Source organism: Podarcis muralis, chromosome 14 (genome assembly GCF_964188315.1).
Source record: "Podarcis muralis chromosome 14, rPodMur119.hap1.1, whole genome shotgun sequence".
Lineage (NCBI taxonomy): Eukaryota > Metazoa > Chordata > Lepidosauria > Squamata > Lacertidae > Podarcis > Podarcis muralis.
In genome coordinates, this window is record NC_135668.1 from 23,308,521 (window position 1) to 23,328,664 (window position 20,144).

Consider the following 20,144-nt stretch of genomic DNA (forward strand, 5'->3'; position numbering starts at 1 on the left):
CCTTCTGCCTGTTAATCTCCACACTCCAGCACAAGCCCTCACCTCCAGCAACAGACTGCAGGGACCTTGGGTTTAGGCAACACACATTCCAAGCCTTATTCTTAGTTCAACTGCCTTTGGAGCATATTGAATCGGACAATCTCATTTGCCATCTCTCTCCCCTCCCCCTTTTCATCGCTGTGTAATTATTTCTTACTCCCAGGAGATGGGACTGCTGGGACCCCTTTCATTAGCTTGCCATTTCTGATGCATCTTGTTGAACTGAAGGTTTAGATGAGAGCTTAGGGAGCTTGTGTCTGGGAGACTTTGTCACGCAGAAGTCTGTAGGAGCAGAGAAAGATGTCAGAACACAACCACAAGCCTGAGAGCGACTTGTCTCCAGCAGTTACGAGGCCTGCACCAAATTATATCCCGCTGCACACAACCTGTGTGTGCAAGCTGGAGATGATAGAACGTGGGCACACAAGTGAGCTTTCTCAATTCCCCAAGCAGGAAGTCGAAAAAAGCAATTATCCAGATGTGTGAAGTGCAGAGATTTGCCTGTAATACATATTAAAAAATTGAAATATTTCACAAGGGACCCTTGGAACAGCCCAGAATAAATGGGAGGGAGATTCCGGTATCTTGGCCACCACAAACAACAAACTGGCTGGTGGCCATTTCTTTTCTTTAGGTTTCCTGGTTGCTGGCTTCACTCAGCGTTGCACAGGCTACGTTGCAGACATTAAGCCAAATAATGAAGCAGGCCAGAGAGAGGATTTCTGGAATGTCATAACGACGACTTAGGGATGTTTGTTTTAAAACAAACCAAAAATCCCTCATGTTTCCCCTAGAGGTATGTTATGGATTTTAGTTTGCACTTACAGATGGCTGTCATTGCATGAAAAACAAAAACTAGAATCTCCTTCTGAGATACATGATTCTGCATTGATAATATGATGCTCAGTAACTCCCCTTTTAACTATGATTTCCAAAGACACATACTGCAGAAATTCTGCTGCAACAATATGTTGAGGTTCCGAAGAACAGGCATTTCAAGTGGCAATAACAAACTAACAGAGCAATCCAAACTATAGGAAGCCAACATAACTTACGCCAGGGCAAATCATGCCGGTACAATTTACCTCTATTCCAGATTCTGTCTAGGAACAGAGCCGGGTAGATTATGCCAGTGCTACTTATTGTTACTCCAAACATCATTTGATAGCAAGGATGCTGTCAGAGCCTGGCAGAAGGAAAACAAGCCTTTAAAGTACCGTATTTTTCGCCCTATAGGACGCACTTTTTCCCCTCCAAAAATGAAGGGGAAATGTGTGTGCGTCCTATGGGGCGAATGCAGGCTTTCGCTGAAGCCTGGAGAGCGAGAGGGGTCAGTGCGCACTGACCCCTCTGCTCTCCAGGCTTCGCGGACCTCTCCGCGGTTGCGTTTAATCCGGGTTGCGTTTAATGTAAGGTGCCACTTGGGTGCTTCTTATCGCCATCACGACATCATACTTTGCTAATCGTTCTGTTTGCACAAGCATTTCAGCTTGCCAGATGAAATTAACCCACCACACCCTTCTGTATTGTTCTGGGGCATAGCTGTCAACGTTTCCCATTTTTGAAGGGAAATTCCCTTATTCCGAATAGGATTCCTTGCAAAAAAAGGGAAAAGTTGACAGCTATGTTCTGGGCATTCGCCAACTGCTGCCCCCAAACCAATTGTGTGGGTGCAGGGGAGGAGAGAGGAGAAAATCCAATTGCACAAGTGGGATTCCTTGCACAGGGTTTCCGCTGACAAGGCTGGTTAGTTGAATCCCATCAATTGAAACAAAAGAAGTCGCTTTATACTGAGTCAGGCCGTTGATCCATCTATCACAGTACTATCTACACTGACTATCTGCAGTTTTCCAGGGTTTCAGACAGAGTTCCCTCCTAGCCCTTCCTGGAGATGCTGGGGATTGAACCTGGGACCTTCTGCATGCAAAGCAGATGCTCTTCCACTGAGCCATGGCCCTCCCTCTCATTTGTTTTCATTTCCCCCATTGACTATAGCCCAGTCTTTCTCTTTTGTTGGCTTCAGGCCATTGAGGTTTAGATCTTTGTGGCAAATGGGGGAGGCCAATGCTAAAATTGCCTGGATCATGAATCTTGTGTGAAATCACAGGCTGCACCAACTCCACACTTCACCACCCACTTTCCAGTCTCATGCAGTAAATCCCAGCTACCCATATTTCCCTTTATCCACCTCTGTGTCTTTTGTGTGTGCCTGCCTAATCATAGAACAACTAGGGGAAACTGCAAGGCAATGTAATGAGCAAATAATCCCTTTCTTTCATGCCATCTAAGCATGCTCTTTAGCTGTTGGCCTTAGAACCAGGAAAACCTGCTAAACTGCTGGGACTACAGAAGCCACGGTGCTTCAATTAAACATCCACACGTATATATATGTAAGATTTGCTTTCCTTGAGAAACAAGGCATGCATCTTTACCTATTGCACATGCTAACTTGTCTTGCATCTGCAGTATGCACACTCTGCAAACAGTTGCACGGAAAGCATTCCTGCTCTACTTGAGTTTGCGTCATTGGGCAAAGGAGATTACTGCCAACAAAGGCCATGATGGATTGAACCAGAACCATCCTGGCACAAAACATCTGTAAGCTTTGCCAGCTCATTATAGCCTAGCTATTCCGTGTGTCTTTGGCTTACTCAGCAGAATGAGCCCAAGTGGGGGTAGACAGCTGAGCTGCAGTGCTGTTGATTAAACTAAGATTATTTTGGCTAGGTTTCTCGAAATGTCTCAGCACTCCTCGCATTTTCCACACAGTTCCAGTATGTTGAAGTAAAACTCTGCAAGATGCTTATAAACAATGCTGTTTTTCTGGCACTGGGACATTTCGCTGGGAATGTTGGACACATACTTCAGGAAAAGCTTAGAGGAAGGGGGTAGAATTGGGGAAACTTGTTCCCCGTGGAATACAGAAGTCACCAGATTCTCTTCCCACCTGCAACTGGATAAGATGCTAGAGGGCAACAGTTGCTGCAAATCGCGGTGAAAAGAAAAGAAGGTAGATTGCTTGACTATTAGGATGTAATGTAGACATCTACACATCCTCCAACCATTATTCATTAGCTATCTTCTGATCACTAATAGTAGCCGCCATTTGCCATAGAAGCCAATCGGGAAGGGTGTGTCCAAACAACAAATCTGAAAGGGGATATGTGTTCCTGGCACTGATGCAATCCCAGAATTAACAAGCAGCTACATTTGTCCTGGGGATGCCTAGAGCACATCTGACCTTCAGATCCACTATTTGGGCACACCCTTCATTATTGCCTTCTATGGCAAATGGTTATTTGTGTTGACAGGCAGAAGAGAGGATATGGACTTACTGAAAAACATACCTGTGATATATTGGGAGTAAAGCAACAATGTTTGCAATAAGTTACCTGAAAGAGGAGGGACTGGCAATGGACAGAGAGGCAATCGATTCTTCTCTTGGCGATTCCTTCTTGAGTACATGTAAATTGTCTTTCCTTGGGCTTTTACTTCCTTCCTACTTCTCCTCCAAGTCAGTTAGTGTTAGACTTCTTTTTGTTATAACCTCATGGCTCCATGATTGCCATATTTGAGCTTGCACCCACAATGGCTTTGTTTTCCAGAAGTAATAAATCTTAAGTTTCTTTATTCTTTCAACCAGCAGTCTTACCAGACAATATATTTCTGTGCTCTGATACCAAACTCCAACATGATGGCATCACTTAGAACGTGGGTAGGCAAACTAAGGCCCAGGGGCCGGATCCTGCCCAATCACCTTCTAAATCTGGCCCACGGACGGTCCAGGAGCCAGAGTGTTTTTACATGAGTAGAATGTGTCCTTTTATTTAAAATGCTTCTCTGGGTTATTTGTGGGGCATAGGAATTCGTTCATTCCCCCCCCAAAATATATATATATATATATATAGTCCAGCCCCCCACAAGTTCTGAGGGACAGTGGATCCAGCCCCCTGCTGAAAAAAATTGCTGACCCCTGACTTAGAAGACATGCGAGATCCCATCCATTTACAACTTAATACCCTCAAAATGTGTCTGTTGTTCAAGATATGTCAGCTTCCCTTGCCTTACACTATAATTCAACTTAATATCAATACGTTCCGACAAATGTTTTCCGAAACAAAGGTATCTCTTTTCAAGTGGCTTATTCATACTCTTATATTATTATACAATAACTTGATTTCATTAGCTCTGGGTTTTATAGGCAAACAGGCAACCCACCGCTGCTTGCCAATTTCACTTTTGGATTCATCTTATATGTCTTCTTTTGGGAGTTGCTTTGATACCAAGCCATCGCCTACAATTTCTTCTGTCACCTTCTCCCTGTGGAGAAGGCAGAGAAGACTGCACAATGCACTTCTAAAGCAGTTTATGGAGCAGCCAAGCCAAATGGCTCTAGGATTTTGAATTATCTTTCCCAGCTGCTCCGATACGAGTAATAATGGAGAGCTGGGAACTATGAGGGGCTGTCAACTGGAATGCAGCCTTTCTCACTTCAAAAGGAAGTAGAAATACCATTGATGGGCAGGCAAAACATGGGTTGGGACATGGACACAGCTGAAATTTCATACCCTTTTGGTGTTAGACTTCTTGAGCTGGAGGATTTTGTTGCTAGCAAATGGACTTGCGCATAACGTTTGTTGGATTACAACAGAGTTTGGAAGCTGGCACCTGCTGAGGAAGCACTCTCCTGATGAATAAAATATCCATTTTGCATGCTTGTAGGCAACGGAGAGAGATTAATTCATTAGAGTGGGGTTGAGTTTCTTTACTCTTACTATGTGTCAAAACACCTGTCTGTAGGCATCATATTATGTTGGCAGCAGAGGCGTCACAATACATTTTTCTTGCTGAGGTGAAAGGCAAGATGGCCGCCACGCTGCCATTCCACACACCGAAGCCTATTGAACTGGCCACTGCGTCTCACTTCAACACAGCAAATAGAATTTTCCGTAAAATTATGTTGTTGTTACTCTGTTCCATTTCAGTGCAGAGGAAACGAAATACAAATGGGGGGACGTAATCACTTATGTAACGTTTACAGACTGAACGCATTGTATTCACTGGATTGATTTCCATTCTGGACATGAGGCGAATAAGGCAACTTCTGTTTTTGTCAGAATTCTCTGACATCCCTAGTTGGAAGCTCTGCTTTCCAGACCAGGCAAGGATAGAAAACCAGGCCGGTAGTAATGAAACTTAGGCCTAGGCAATCCAGAGGCCTTATATGTCTGTCAATCACAGGGGACACTGTTGCATGTCCCATTTTACTTTTATGCCTGAGGATGCTAAGCAGGCACAATCCTGGAAAGGAGCCCCTCAGCCTCCTCCTGTGAGGTTCCAAGGGTTGTATCCAGTGCTAGTTCTATTCAGAATTGACTCATTAAAATTAATGGACCTACATTAGTTATGTCCATTAATTTAAGTGAGTCTACTCCGAGTAGAATTAGCACCAGAGACAACCCCCAATTCAAACTCCAGCTTCTGTGGTGTAGTGGTTCGCATCTCTGCTCCTCCACATGCAGCTGCTGGGTGACCTTGGGCTAGCCATACTTCTCTGAAGTCTCTCAGCCCCACTCACCTCACAGAGTGTTTCTTGTGGGGGAGGAAGGGAAAGGAGAATGTTAGCCACTTTGAGACTCCTTCGGGTAATGATAAAGCGGGATATCAAATCCAAACTCTTTTTCTTCTTCTTCTAAACCAGGGCCCTTCCTTCATTGCTTCTTTTCTCACGCATGGGTGCCTGAAGATTTGCCGGGCTAGGCATTTCAGAGCCGAAACACTTTTAACATATTGAATCAGTTTAGCAACTGGCCTTCTTCCAGTGTTGCAGCTTCAGTATGAAACACCAATAAAAATTCCTAGCATTCAAGTCCACTGAGGACTGAAGAGTGAGTAAAAAAAAACCCCAAAAACTGGGGTGGGTGGGGGAGTCTCTGCATTGGAAAGGCGACTTCCAACTTGCATCATACTTGGCTCTTGCATCAACAGCAGGATGCGTCGTAGGTGGAGCTGCAGCTCCTTTGTCCTTCAGGAAGCTTCAGCAATGCTTCACGTTTTTCTTGGCACGTTGGCCCAAAAAGTAGATGTTTCAACACAGCTCACCATAAAACTTTTATTGGGGTGGGAAAATGGCCTTGTGGCATTGGATGGAAATCTGCAATGACCCTAAGGGGGAAAATTCAGCTTTAATGGGACAAAGAAGAAGGGCTTATGTAACTGTTTGTGAGTTTTCATTGGGAAGAATGTTCTTCTGCATCGTAATCACTGGGAAGGCTCCCATCAATTTTTAACAGGAGTTCTGGTCAAAGCCTCAGGGCAGTAGCTAGACTTGTGTGTGCGCTGCGCTAACCAGTTCCAAATTCTGCACAAAGAAAGTCTAAGTTATTTGACTGGGTTAGCTGACATAAGTTAAGCAAATACTGTGCATGTTGTTTATTTGCATAGTGTATCCATGTAGTTGCTTAGGGGGGATGTAGTTCTCCATAGGGAGGATGAGGCAGGTAGAGCACTAAAGCCCAGCTTCTGAACCACAAGAGTCCTATTCAGACATTATCGCTTGCATGTACAGCAACAAGAGCAGGGTTCAGATCCATTCCGACTAGCACAACCCAGTGGCATTCATGGATGTCTGCAAGGGGGGATTTTTGCGTACAGCAGTACATGCAAAGGCTTCCACACAACATGGAACTGCAACTGTGCAGAGTTCCAGGTTGCATGGAAGCCTTCACACATACAGATTTGTGTGCAAAGGCCCTCTCCCTGGAGGCATACATACAAACATACATCATTTTATTTGTATGCACCTTTCCATAGTTAAAACCATGCTCAAGGTGGCTTATAACATGACATTGTCTTTACATAATTACAAACATAACAAAAGTAGTCATAATAAATAAAACATCAAAATGTACACAGGTGAATTATACAATTTCCACATATATCATGCTATGGCCTTTTAAATGTGTTCGTGGGAGGGGGTGGTGGTTGTAGGTTTGTTTTAGTTTTATTGTGTATTTTACATTTTCATTTAGTTATGTTATGAACCGCCCTGTAACCTTTGCATGAGAGTGGTATACAAATCAATCATCATCATCATCATCTAAGAGAAAGATACAAAATATCAGTAACAGCAACAACCCCCCTCTCCCGCTGGAATCAATCAGAGCCGCACCCTCCCAGGCCAGGTAGGAAAAGGCCTGTAAGGTAGTGAGCAAGTCTTCCTGGACTCACAGCCAAGATGGCCTTTGGCCATTCTCACAGGTGCTGGGGGCAGGGTAGTTGGCACATGTGATAATGGGCATGGATACTCAGGAAGGTCTCTTCCTTGCTCCTATGTTGCACTCCACAGAAGGTATAAGTCCTGGATAAACTTATAAGTCCAGCTTGGTCCCCGTTTTGTACTTTCACCAGAGTATGGCATGTACATTTTCCAGCTTTGCTGCACTGCTGTAAGAGCTAGAAAAATGGTCCCGTCCCCCAGAAAAACCATGCATGATTTAGTTAAAACTATATACAGTGGTACCTCGGGTTACATACGCTTCAGGTTACAGACTCCGCTAACCCAGAAATGGTACTTCGGGTTAAGAACTTTGCTTCAGGGTGAGAACAGAAATTGTGCTCCGGCGGCAGCGGGAGGCCCCATTAGCTAAAGTGGTGCTTCAGGTTAAGAACAGTTTCAGGTTAAGAATGGACCTCCGGAATGAATTAAGTACTTAACCCAAGGTACCACTGTAATGAAGTTGTGCCTGTGTTTGACCTGTGAGGTAGCTTCTTTGCACAGACAAGTTGTACTTTATGCATGCATGAGCCAGCCTGTATGTGATATAGGACACACTTTCCTTTAATTTCAAGGGTGAATGGGTTGAATGTAAAAAAATTACTTTAACTAAGAATGTTAATCTGATTTGATCCAATAGTCTCAACCTTGACATCTGCCCATTGTTTCTGGCCTTTCTAGCAGCTGCATATGGCTGACTTCCTACCCTTTTCGCTACTCCTGCTTAGATTAACTATGAAGAGGTTTGTGCAAGAAGAAGAATGTGTGACAAGAGAAAGCAGGGACTCATTACAATATTCCTGTTTTAACAGACCCTTAAAAATAAAAATTCCCTCTATTCTGTTTTAGGAAATTCCCTATGGGAATATCTAAGACTAGTTTTTCCAAAGGGGGAGAAGGATGAGTATATTTCATACCAAAAGCTTCAGACCTGTGATCTCTGGAAAGATTTTCAAATGTGCTATTTCTGGAATTACTTCAGTGAATGGGAAATTTGCTCTGTTATTTATTCGTATTTGTCCATTAGTTTATTTTAAAGCAGCAAGTGCTAGCTACCAGCACTGATTAACAGTCATTTTTAATTGCATGCATAGCCGTGAGAATATATATGCTGATTGAATGGAGGCATCCCAACTCAAAGCACAAAGGCAATTACTGACAAACCGCCCCCCTTCGCTTTAGCCTTTTAGGCATGAACAGATGTGAGGAAAAGACAGAGACCTTTGTAAAGTGGCTCAGAGGAGCCGCTTTCCCAGAATTCCCTTTAAAATGCAGCTCATTGGAGGCAAGGATTACATGACCTCAATTGCATTGTTAGGTGAGGTTTGTGGGCCCTTTGCTGCATTGAAAAGAACAGTTATTCCTAAACACACAACACCTATCAAGTCACAGACCATCAGCCATTAAGAAGCAGTTTTGTTTTATAAAATAGTAATAATAATAATAATAATTAATAATAATAATTTATTTGTACCTCCCCAGCCACTCTGGGCGGCTTCCAACAAAGATTAAAGATACATTAAAATGTCACACATTAAAAACTTCCCTAAACAGGGCTGCCTTCAGATGTCTTCTAAATGTCAGGTAGTTGTTTATCTCTTTGACATCTGATGGGAGGGCGTTCCACAGGGCGGGCGCCACTACCGAGAAGGCCTTCTGCCTGGTTCCCTGTAGCTTTGCTTCTTGCAGCAAGGGAACCGCCAGAAGGCCCGCAGCGCTGGACCTCAGTGTCTGGGCAGAACGATCTGGGTGCAGACGTTCCTTCAGGTATACTGGGCCCAGGCCGTTTAGGGCTTTAAAGATCAGCACCAACACTTTGAATTGTGCTCGGAAACATACTGGGAGCCAATGTAAATCTTTTACATGCCTTTCCTTGTAACTTGGTTATTGGCTGTTATCAGATTACTCCAGACCTACCAAGTCAGATGCAGCCCACTAACCTAACAATTGCATTAATGCCATTCCATAATTGGGCATAATTGTGGCCACAAAAACCCAGCAGCAGTGGGAAGACCAGAGAGACTTGGGCTCAAATCACTTCTCAACTATGAGGTCATTGGATGGTCTTAGGCCAGCCATTATCTCTCAGCCTGATCCTATTCACAGCCCATTTGTTGTGAGGTTACATGGGGACAATCCCATTTACACTGTGTTGAACTCCTTGGAAGAAGGGATGGGTTGTTTCCCTGCCTGGTTTTCTTGTTGCTGTACAAGTTTTCATTTTCCATCTAGGTAAATGTGCTCAATGTGATCTCACTTTCAAGTTTTTGAAGGTGGTTTTACAGCTAATTACTGCATTTAAATCTGGTGCTCCTTTAAGGACAGAGCCTTGCATTGTGTCCAGGTCTTTACACAAAGGCGCCATTTGAGGCCATTGGCTTCTGTGTTCACTCTTCCATTGTACCTTGTGATTGCCAGGTATTAGCCCTGTACCCTGTGTAGAGTTACTTACCTGGCTGAAACTGAAAGATTTCTTTCCATTAAGCTAGCAATGACAGACAGAAATCCTCAGTTCTGCATCCTGGGTCACTGATCCGAGTGACATTGCTGTGTGTAAGGAGCCCTGAAACAGCTAGATTCTCATCTCTGATAATGTAGAGCGGAAGGTGCCTATCTTGGCAGAATTGGGACCAGAGTCAAGGTGGAATGTTGTGGCAGTTCCACAAGAATGGGAAATGCATGAAGACATTGCTGCCAACTGAGTGGTACCAGCATGCAAGCCAGTCTATGGGACTCTAGTGTAGCCACAGCTTGGATTATCTGGCTGAAAAACTCTTTTCCAGTACTACAAATCTGCCATCTCTTAGAAATAAACAATATATTGTTACTTTTTGAAACTGAAATTGAGAAACTGCAAATGCAAGTGTCCCCATTCACAGTATTGGTTTACTTATTTCCTTTTCTTCTCTGACAGCATGGGGATGAGCCATGATGATGACCACTTGTCCTGTGCTGGAAGATCTCACATCATGTCCGGAGAATGGGTGAAGGGAAGGAATCCCAGTGACCTATCCTGGTCTTCCTGCAGTCGTGATGACCTTGAAAAGTTTCTCAAGTAAGAATGCTGTTGTCAGCAAAGCCTTTGAATCACAAGACACCAGTCTCTTGTCTTCTCTGCAGAAATGATGAACAGTTTTCAATGGTGGGTGCCAGAAGGTGGAAGCTGTCTCCTTTGAATCCTGGGGTTGCAGACATTACTGGCAGGAGATCAGAAACGTTATGATACCCATATTTTAGCACCTTGACAGCTTCTTGACAAGAATCCCAGTTTTGCTGTCCTTTTCCAATCAAACCTTGCCAGTGTTTTGTGACAACTGAAATATGTTGGTTTGAATGAAGAATCCAGTTCTATGCTTTTGCAATGTTGCCATGAAAGAAATAAAGAAACATAACATTCTTGAGTGATTCTTCTTCTTTGGGCCAAACCTGGCATAAGATATACCATGGGTCTTAGTTCTCCCATCCTCTCCATAACATCTAGCAGAACAAATTATGCATTTTCCCAGTTTTCACTGCTGGCAGCCAAGGGTCTGGAGTAGAGGTAGGAAAATATAGAATGTTGTGATGTCATAAGATAAGTTTTCTACTAGATATTATGGAGAAGGAGAGCAGAGCTAGACACGTGATTGTCATTTTTTGTGGTAGTCACATTTTTACCATTGTGCCTAGTTTGTTTCTTAGAATTTCTGCCAAATTCTTCCCAATGCTGAATTTGGGGAAGGTCTGAACTGGAACCAAAGTTTACCCAAAACCCTTCATAAGATTATAACCATTTCCCCCCTTTTAGCAGCTCCATTATAATCCCTTTCTGAGACCATAATCCATCAGAACATTAATTTCACGGTTAACTCTCTGGACTGTAGCCAACACATTTTGTCATGGGAATCTGATATTTGATATTTTCGTTTTTATTGTGATATTGATGCTGTTAATTCTGTTCTGTAGATTTTCAATATAAGCCTCCTTAGGCACTCATTATGGACCAGAACGGTGTTGTATACCTTTTTTTTTTTACAAATCAAATACATAGCACAGTTTCATACCAAGCTGTCACTTAAAAAGGAGGTAGTAAGTATACATAGTAGTACACTGTTGGGAGGCATGTTTTGAAGGAGTTGCTAAATTGAAAGTCCATTATATTGTGAAAATACAGTCATTTGATGAAATAGAGCAATGCTTTCACAATGCCCTTCAAAATATGTTTTATCTCTTCAGGTCAAAAGTTAGCACCTGTTTACTGGTAACAGACCCACGGAGCCGTTATGTCGTGCGACTTCCTTACAAACTTCCAGGAATGCACTATAGCGCAGATGAGCAATGCCAGATTCTCTTTGGAACCAATGCAACTTTCTGCAAAAATATGGAGGTAAGATAACCCATTTGGGACATAAACAAGCTGGGGACCGAACCATAAGGCCCCAAGCAGGGTTTTTTTTAAAAAAAGTATGCCCACAGTTTCATTTATAAGGGCAAATTGCTTTGAGATGGAAGTAATAAAGAAATTTATTTTGTACATAGCATGTAATTCTGCGCCTGAGAACATGAACTCAACTGCAAAGTCAATGGCAGCTCTGTTATGGAGTTTCATCGCTCCGAAGGAGGCCAGTTTGGGTGGCAAAATTTATTCTGGCCCCCAGACCGCTGTGTGGTTTACAGAGTGGCCCTTGAGAATAGAGACTTTGGCCATTTCTCCTCTAGAGGTCGCACTTAGAATAGAGAGAGTATTTCGTAATTCTGCTCTTTATTTAGGGAGGTAATTGTTTCAGTAAATGCCCCCCTTCCCCTTAGTAAAAAATCCAGGAACTTGAAATGTGATATAAAACAGAAAATAAGAGCCATTTATATTTTTTAATGTTACATAAATGAGACGTGCCAAATTAATAAAACTTTTCACTGTGTGCTGTAGCAGAGGGAATGAACTTCAAGCCTTAACTGTTCCATTTTATTTATTCTGGATCGGGAAGGCAGCTAATGCAACATGAAAACAATGAGCACAAAAAATATTTTAAAAATCTTCCTAAGTAGTGTTTTTCGGGGAATGTGGACCACCAAGCTCGCTGTTATTGAGAGACGTTCTGAATGTGTATATCTTTAAAGACCATCCCAGGAAGTGTCTGTTAAAAGAAAGGACATTCTCAATTATTTTCCCTTTGAGAAGCTGGTTGGCTTTCCTTGGCTTGAGGCCTTTATATATACATATGCATTTTGCTGCTTGGCCTACTGCAGTAGTTTTCAACCTTCAGGAAATCCTTTCTGTGCTGCCTTCTCTTGAGGAACCCCTGCACATCAGCTGTGGAACCCTTGAGAGTTGCACAGGATTCTCTATAGGGCAGGACCTTATAGCTAGCACAGTGAGTTAACTTGAGGCATTGGCCAACAGTGGCGTAGTGTGGGGGACAGTGGGGGCATGAACTCAGATAATGCTTGCTGCTTGCCTGAATGGAGGATAGAGAGGGGTGTGTGTGAGTGAATGTGTACAGAAACTATACTGTACAAAGGTAAAACCCACATCTGTGGTTATTCCCACTTTCCCCTCTATCTCTGCCCACCAATGGCATGTGGCCCCTGAAATGTGGCACAGAATGGAATATGGCCCTCAGGCTGAAAAAAGTTCCCCATCCCTGAACTGAAGCCAAGGGCAAAATAGTATGTTGGGAACGCCCTCCCAGCAGATGTCAAGGCAATAAACAACTATTTTACTTTTAAAAGACAACTGAAGGCAGCCCTCTTTAGGGAAGTTTTTAATGTCTAATGCTGTATTGGTTTTAATATTCAGTTGGAAGCCGCCCAGAGTGGCTGGGGAAACCCAGCCAGATGGGCGGGGTATGAATAATAAATTATTATTATTATTATTATTATTATTATTATTATTATTATTATTATTACTATTATTATTGGGAGAGGTGGTGTACAGCCAAATGCAAAATGGTGGTTAAGGTGGGGAGTCACTATTTTTACCTGCTGTATCCTGAGCCATGCTGTGGCCTAATATGTACAAGTATAAATCTATATCTGAAGTACTAAAGATCAAGAATAAGAGAGGGCTCTGAGAGGTAAATTATGTTGAAATCCGACTTCTTTCAAAGTAGATGTGTTAATGGCTAGGGTTCTATCATCCAGAATATCTACAAGAAATAAGCAGAGTAGAGGAAGAGGGCTAAAATGAGAAGTTGGTCTAAGTTGCAGAAAAGATTGGCAAGCTGTTTTAGCCAATATTTATCCAGTAAGACAATATGTGAAAAACAGAATATAAATATAAACATTTGTTACAAAATGGAAACAAGCTTCAGTAAATCAGCCCTACTCAATTTTGTTGAAATTTGGTACAGTGGTGCCCTGCAAGACAAATGCCTCGCAAGACGAAAAACTCGCTAGACGAAAGGGTTTTCCGTTTTTTGAGTTGTTCCGCAAGACAAATTTCCCTATGGGCTTGCTTCGCAAGACGAAACGTCTTGCGAGTTCTTGCGAGTTTGTTTCCTTTTTCTTAAAGCCGCTAAGCCATTAATAGCCGCTAAGCCGTTAATAGCCGCTAAGCTGCTAATAGCCGTGCTTCGCAAGACGAAAAAACCGCAAGACAAAGAGACTCGTGGAACGGATTAATTTCGTCTTGTGAGGCACCACTGTATTAAAAAAAGAGTTTGAAAGATAACATTCAGTAAAACAACAACAACGCATAGTTCTCTCCTTGTCCCTTACCTGGAAAGCACGGGTCCAAGACCTTGACCTTGGAGAGTCAGAGTAAAGAACAGTGTGACTTGGAAACCCACACATTTCCACATGCACAACTAGTTCACCAACATAGGGATGAGCCAAATTTCATTGGAAATGAATGTTCTGACCATTTTTTTAACTGTTAGAGAATTTCAGTCCCCCCTGGAGATTATTCAGTAGAATGGCCTCCCCAATTCACCTTCTGCAAATTTGAGGCACAATTGTCCATCCAGTTTTAATATTGTGTAATATTATTTTACTATTGTTCAAGGAAATGAGGGTTATGGCCCCTACACTTTCTAATCCTCTCTTAATCCATGGCTTCCTCTCCAAGAATCCTGAGAACTGGAGTTTGTTAAAGGAGCAGAAACCCTTGTTACGAGACCCTTAACAAACTCCAGTTCCAAGGATTATCTGGGAAGAAGCCATGTCTTTTAAAGTGGAACAAAAGTGCTTTTTATGTATGTGTGGATGTGGTCTTAATGTTGAATGGGACTTTATTGTTAGTTCATGTTATAGGGTAAAAGAGGAAACCAATACTACTGAATGGAATAAAGTCATCCTGTGTGGGATTTACAAAAACCAAACTTTTATCGTTGCGGGTAGGGTGGGGAAAACATAAGCTGGATTTCTGTCTTCTGTCACACTAAGGCAATTGTTTGAAAGGAAAATTGCAGCTCATAGAACTTACATTTCCCCCAAATTATTTGCCTCTGTACTATATCCAGTGTAAATCAGGTGACTGGAGCAGAATGTTTTATATCTCTTTTTAAAGAATTTGCTACCTTTCACTTGCTCTCATATTCATATTTCAGTATAATGGCAAAAAGATGAACCCCTTGATCCCAGCACCAGCTGTTTCCCCCAAGATTTATAGCCTTGTTAAATAGCTAGATGCAATGCACTTTGACCTTGACATTCTTCAGAAGTTTAACTTAAGTGGGTGGGGGGCATGATTATTGGGATGTGAATACTGTAAATGCTCTCTAACTGGAATACAAAAAATTCTGCTTTTCAAACTGGATCTCTAGCAAACCCTGGGATTCCTAGATATTTTATCAGGAACTCTTCAATGAGGAAACCAGCAGTACTATTCTTTTAAAGCTGTATTTAAATTGTACTTTGAATTGTCGTTGTTAGGGAATTAATTCCAGCTGTCAGCTTTCTTGGTTGTTTTTTTTGGGGGGGGGGGGTTGTTATTTATTGAGCCCATTCCACTTCATGGCACTTCCTTTTTCACCATTTTGAAGCTCTCTTGTTGCGAACTGCCCTGAGTGTGTGTGTGTGTGTGTGTGTGTGTGTGTGTGTGTGTGTAAAATATATGTCTGTTTCAAAAAAAAAAATTCTGCCTATGTAACCAATAACAAAGTGGTGTAGAACTGAGTTATGATCCTTTTTTATTTTAAATTTAAATTTCATATTGGAGTGCTTTGTGCCCTCCCGCACTTCTGAGATCCCTGCTTTCTGACCCTGAAGGCCTCTGCCTTCTCCTTCCTTCTGCTACTGATGCTTCTCTCACCTTCCCTGAACGATCTATGTGCCCTAGCCTTCTTGTAGTGTCTGAGCAGTTCAGCTAGTGACACTTCTGCCTTCTGTCTCTTCTATAACATTAAGGCAGCTCCATCAGTCATTGCCCACCAATATTACACATCACTTGGTATACCACAATACAGATCTTAACTAATTCAAAGGAAGCGTAACTGTAGTTTTGCATTGCTACACCAGCCCCTGTGGAAGTTAATTCAAAGCTGCTTGTGTTTCAGTTTCTCAAGCCCTTTTCTGATTTATAGCCATCACTTTAAAAATTATTTTTATTTGGATATTCTTAGATTCCCACATTGTATTTTACAATTCTATTTAAAGTTTGTTCTCCCTCCTTTTCCCCCATTAAGCCAGAGTGCCTTTTGACAATCAGCCAAACTGAAACCCATGCAAACATTTTTGAGACATTCCAGTAAGTGTAAAATGGGTTGTAATACATAATAATAATAATAATAATAATAATAATAATAATAATAATAATATTTTCTAGTAAGAGGAAAGTCTTGCAATATACAGAAGCAGTGAAACCAAACACTTAAGCTTCATATAAAACAGCAAAGTGAAAACAGTCACACTTTTTAAATAACCCAACTTACGAAAACCATAAAACCCAAGGACAGCAATTAGACATGTTATTAACTTCACATGAGGTGGGGGTTTTTTGTATGTTTTTTGGTCTCTGAGCATTAACAAAAGTAGAACTTCTTTGCTGGTTCATTGCCATAGTGTCTCATATTGAATGTAAATGGACTGTGAAAAAAGACTCTATGAATTGAAACTGGAGACACTGTATGTACTTTTCTTTGTTTATTTGTTTGTTTTGTATCACAAAAAAATCTTTAAGAATAATTAAATTAAACACACACATACATACACAAGACCCCAGTTGTGTTGGTGCTTTGAGGTCATCCCAAATTGTCCTAGTAAGGTTCTCTGAGGATCTTTTTAAGGCACATTTGCAATTCAACAAATTGTATGATACAGTTCTCCAGCCAAACAATGTCTAAAGCTAAAGGTACCCCTGACCATTAGGTCCAGTTGCAGACCACTCTGGGGTTGTGCACTCATCTCACTTTACAGGCTGAGGGAGCCGGCGTTTGTCCGCAGACAGTTTTTTCGGGTCATGTGGCCAGCATGACTAATCCGCTTCTGGCGAACCAGAGCAGCTCATGGAAACGCTGTTTACCTTCCCGCTGGAGCCGTACCTATTTATCTACTTGCACTTGACATGCTTTCGACCTGCTAGGTGGGCAGGAGCTGGGACAAAACAACGGGAACCCACCTTGTCACGGGGATTCGAACTGCTGACCTTCCGATTGGCAAGCCCTAGGCTCTGTGGTTTAGACCACAGCAACACCCGCGTCCCAAACAATGTCTACAAAGATGCATATATTAGAGAGAAATGTGCATAGACATGCACACATTATTGAAAATTGCATACTTACCAACATGTGTATATTAATCAAAGCTGCATACAAAAAGGGAAGGTAAAGGTAAAGGACCCCTGGATGGGTAAGTCCAGTCAAAGGTGACTATGGGGTTGTGGCACTCATCTCGCAATAAAGGCAAAGATGGAGGGAAACTGGCGCAGATTATGAGCAGAGAAGAGAGCTGTTGCAGGGATCGGGAAGTCTCAAGCTCCCATATTAATCTAAAATAAGCAGCTAGATTGTTTACCAAAAACATCTACTTTATTTCTTTGGGGTAGGAGGAGGAGAAATGGGGGGGGGGGGATATGGTAGAAATAAAAAGTGTCACATTTCCCCCAGTCAAGTGTGTGTGGATGCATATTTCCAGCCCAGGTGCTGAAAACATAACTGTGTTGTTCTTTGAAAATATCACTTTGCTTAAAAATGAAGCCAATCAGATACTTCTGGATTCACATGAGAGGCATCCTCCCTCACAAAAAATAGCTGATATATCCAGAAAAAAGGATGAAATGCCTTTGCTTTTATGTTGGCAGCATTTGATGTGTGCTGGTCTCTGGTGCCTTGTGGAAGGAGACGCATCTTGCAAAACCAAATTGGACCCTCCTCTGGATGGCACAGAATGCGGAGCAGACAAGGTAATCCCCCTAAGGGAGAATCCAGGCCTGGTCTTTTTATTTATTTGCTGTGTCTCTATGCTGCCTGATAGCAATTTTTTCTAGCCAGTCGACAGTATCAGTTTTCTAAGAGTTGCCCTTCCACTTGCTTTTCAAGACCATTTTCTACTCAGATAATGTTTGTGCATGTTTTCTTAGGAATCATTGTGTGGGGTGTGCATTAATTACATTATGGCAAATAGTTGGTGAACCTCAATACAGTAGACCAGAAACTTACGTGGAGGTTACATTCTGGGGGTCTTGTGGCAAAGGCAAAATTGTGCATTCAGGAAGACACACACCCACATCCTGAAATTGAAACCCCATCCCTACCTGTTTAATGCTGTTGCACTGAGCAGATAAGATCTTGGGAGCCTCAGAAGACCTTCCAGAGTCCTCATGCTACTCTCCTAGAGGTTGGTAAGTGCAAGGCAGAGGGCATAGAAATTTCCACAGCAGGAAAGCCTAGCACAGAAATATCCTTTTAAGTCTTTTGCCTTGCTTTCCAGGCTCTGGGAAGGTTGTACAAGTGCTCTGGATGCTGTTGTGAAATCTCACAAAGCCCCTTCTGAGGGCTTTTTTCAGGTCTCCCATCATTCATTCATTCATTCATTCATTCATTCATTCATTGGCAAAGTGTGCAAGGCTGTGATCATGTAAGTTAACTGCACATAAGTTTTGGGCCTACTGTACTCTTACTATTGGCAGTATCAGTATCTGATACTGGTGTCTTGTTATTGTATTGAAGAATCCTCTAAGCAGCTGACTACAGGCTTCCAGATAAGGTTTCCCCCCAAAAAATCTTCCTCAGTGTTCTCTTGCTTCTCCAATAAGCAGAGCAGGCTTGCGTCTCGGAACAGATAAATCAGACAGGCTGTCTGTCTCTTTGTTAGAGCCTGCCCCAGCCAGTCGACATAGTGCTCCAAATGATTTTCCTTGCTTGCATCATCCAAACTGAAATCCTACATCCCATAAACCCTTTTGTCTCTGCCCACTAACACACAGCTGGAGGAGGGGTACCATCCATCTTCCACTGGCATATTTCTCGGGATAATTGCTTTATTATTAGGCTGCCTATCAGTATGTTTTTTTACCAAGTTTCCTATTATGCTTTTATCACTGATGTTCTGTGATGTGTTATTAATGTTGTACACCGCCCCGGGATCTTTTGATAAAGGGCGGTATATAAATTGAATAAATAATAATACTATCACCTTAAAAGTGTTTCAAGGCCCTGACTGCAGTTTTTACAACTGGGAGGACTTCAGGAAAATTTATCTCCAATTTTTATTTACCCAATTCCAAGAGGACATTGCCACCGCAAGGGTCCAGAACTATGGGCACACACTCCAACCATGAAGTTCATTGAGTGACCTTGTGCTGGTCACCATCTCTCAGGGTTGATAAAAAGATGAGAAGCATGTTTACCACCTTGAGTTGCCGGTGGTAATGCTGGTATACCTGTAATTTCTCTTATTTCAGCTTAACAAGTGCTTCCACTTGTGCTTAACTACATCCTTGTAGCCATTCCCTTATTTGTTTGATGGGTCTCAAAGCACCTGTGGCATTGAAGTCATTGGCCACACTATTCTAACCCCTGTTACATTCCAGTGGTGCCGAACTGGGGAGTGTGTCAGCAAAACTCCCATCCCCGAACATGTAGATGGAGACTGGAGCATGTGGAGCCAGTGGAGCATGTGCAGCAGGACATGTGGGACCGGTGCCAGATTCAGACAACGCAAATGTGACAATCCACCGTAAGTTGCCTCATTTCAATGAGACATTAAAGCCTGAAGGCATCTTATCTAAACTAGGACGCTGCTTTATGCTGAGTCAGACTGTTGGTCCATCTAGTTCAGTACAGCCTACCCTGACTAGCAGCAGTTCTCCAGGGTATCAGCTATCTTCTAGTAGTACCTGGAGATGCCTGGAATTGGACCTAAGGTCTTCTGCATGCAAAACAGATGCTTTGGCTGAACCAAACCAGGGTTGGACAGTGCCTTGACAGAAGACCTCCTGGTCCTGGGGACCCTATGTATGCCTCCTTGAGTTTCACATAAAAGCTGTGGTATACAAATGTATTAAATAAAGTAAGCTGTGGAAGAGGCCAAAAGATGCAGCTGTTACTTCAGGATGCTCCTTTGTAGCTTGGTCTGCTTTCCTTGCCATTTCCTCATTTCTTTTGTGCATAAGCTAACTCTGCAGCACACATCACTCAAAGCTGCAGCATTGCTCAAGGCCCAATTCTATGAAAAATCACAGAAATTACCATGCTGTGTGCCAGTCTCATCTATAGTTGCCTAGATGGTACACGCTATGTGGATATCTGGGGTCAACAAAATCTGCATGAGCAGACAAGAAATATAGTGTGTGCATCAACTTCAGTAAAACTAAATCTCCCCAGTGCCCCTTACTTTAATGCACCAGATTTTTGCGCTGATTTTTCACATTCTTTTGCTCATGTAAGTTCTTGGCTCGTAAATGGCACGTGAT

General features: G+C 42.4%; 1 protein-coding gene across 3 annotated transcripts in view; it reads left to right on the forward strand.

Annotated features, from left to right (window-relative positions):
• ADAMTS17 (ADAM metallopeptidase with thrombospondin type 1 motif 17) overlaps positions 1-20,144 on the forward strand; it is a 173,567-nt gene that overhangs the window by 83,090 nt on the left and 70,333 nt on the right. For all 3 annotated transcript variants that reach the window (XR_013390667.1, XM_028705340.2, XM_028705341.2), the window contains exons 9-12: positions 10,230-10,370; positions 11,531-11,681; positions 17,532-17,633; positions 19,263-19,408. Coding sequence is in view for 2 of the 3 variants with exons in the window: in XM_028705340.2 (XP_028561173.2) it covers positions 10,230-10,370; positions 11,531-11,681; positions 17,532-17,633; positions 19,263-19,408 (540 nt within the window). In the remaining variant the exon portion in view is untranslated. The remainder of the gene's footprint in view (positions 1-10,229; positions 10,371-11,530; positions 11,682-17,531; positions 17,634-19,262; positions 19,409-20,144) is intronic.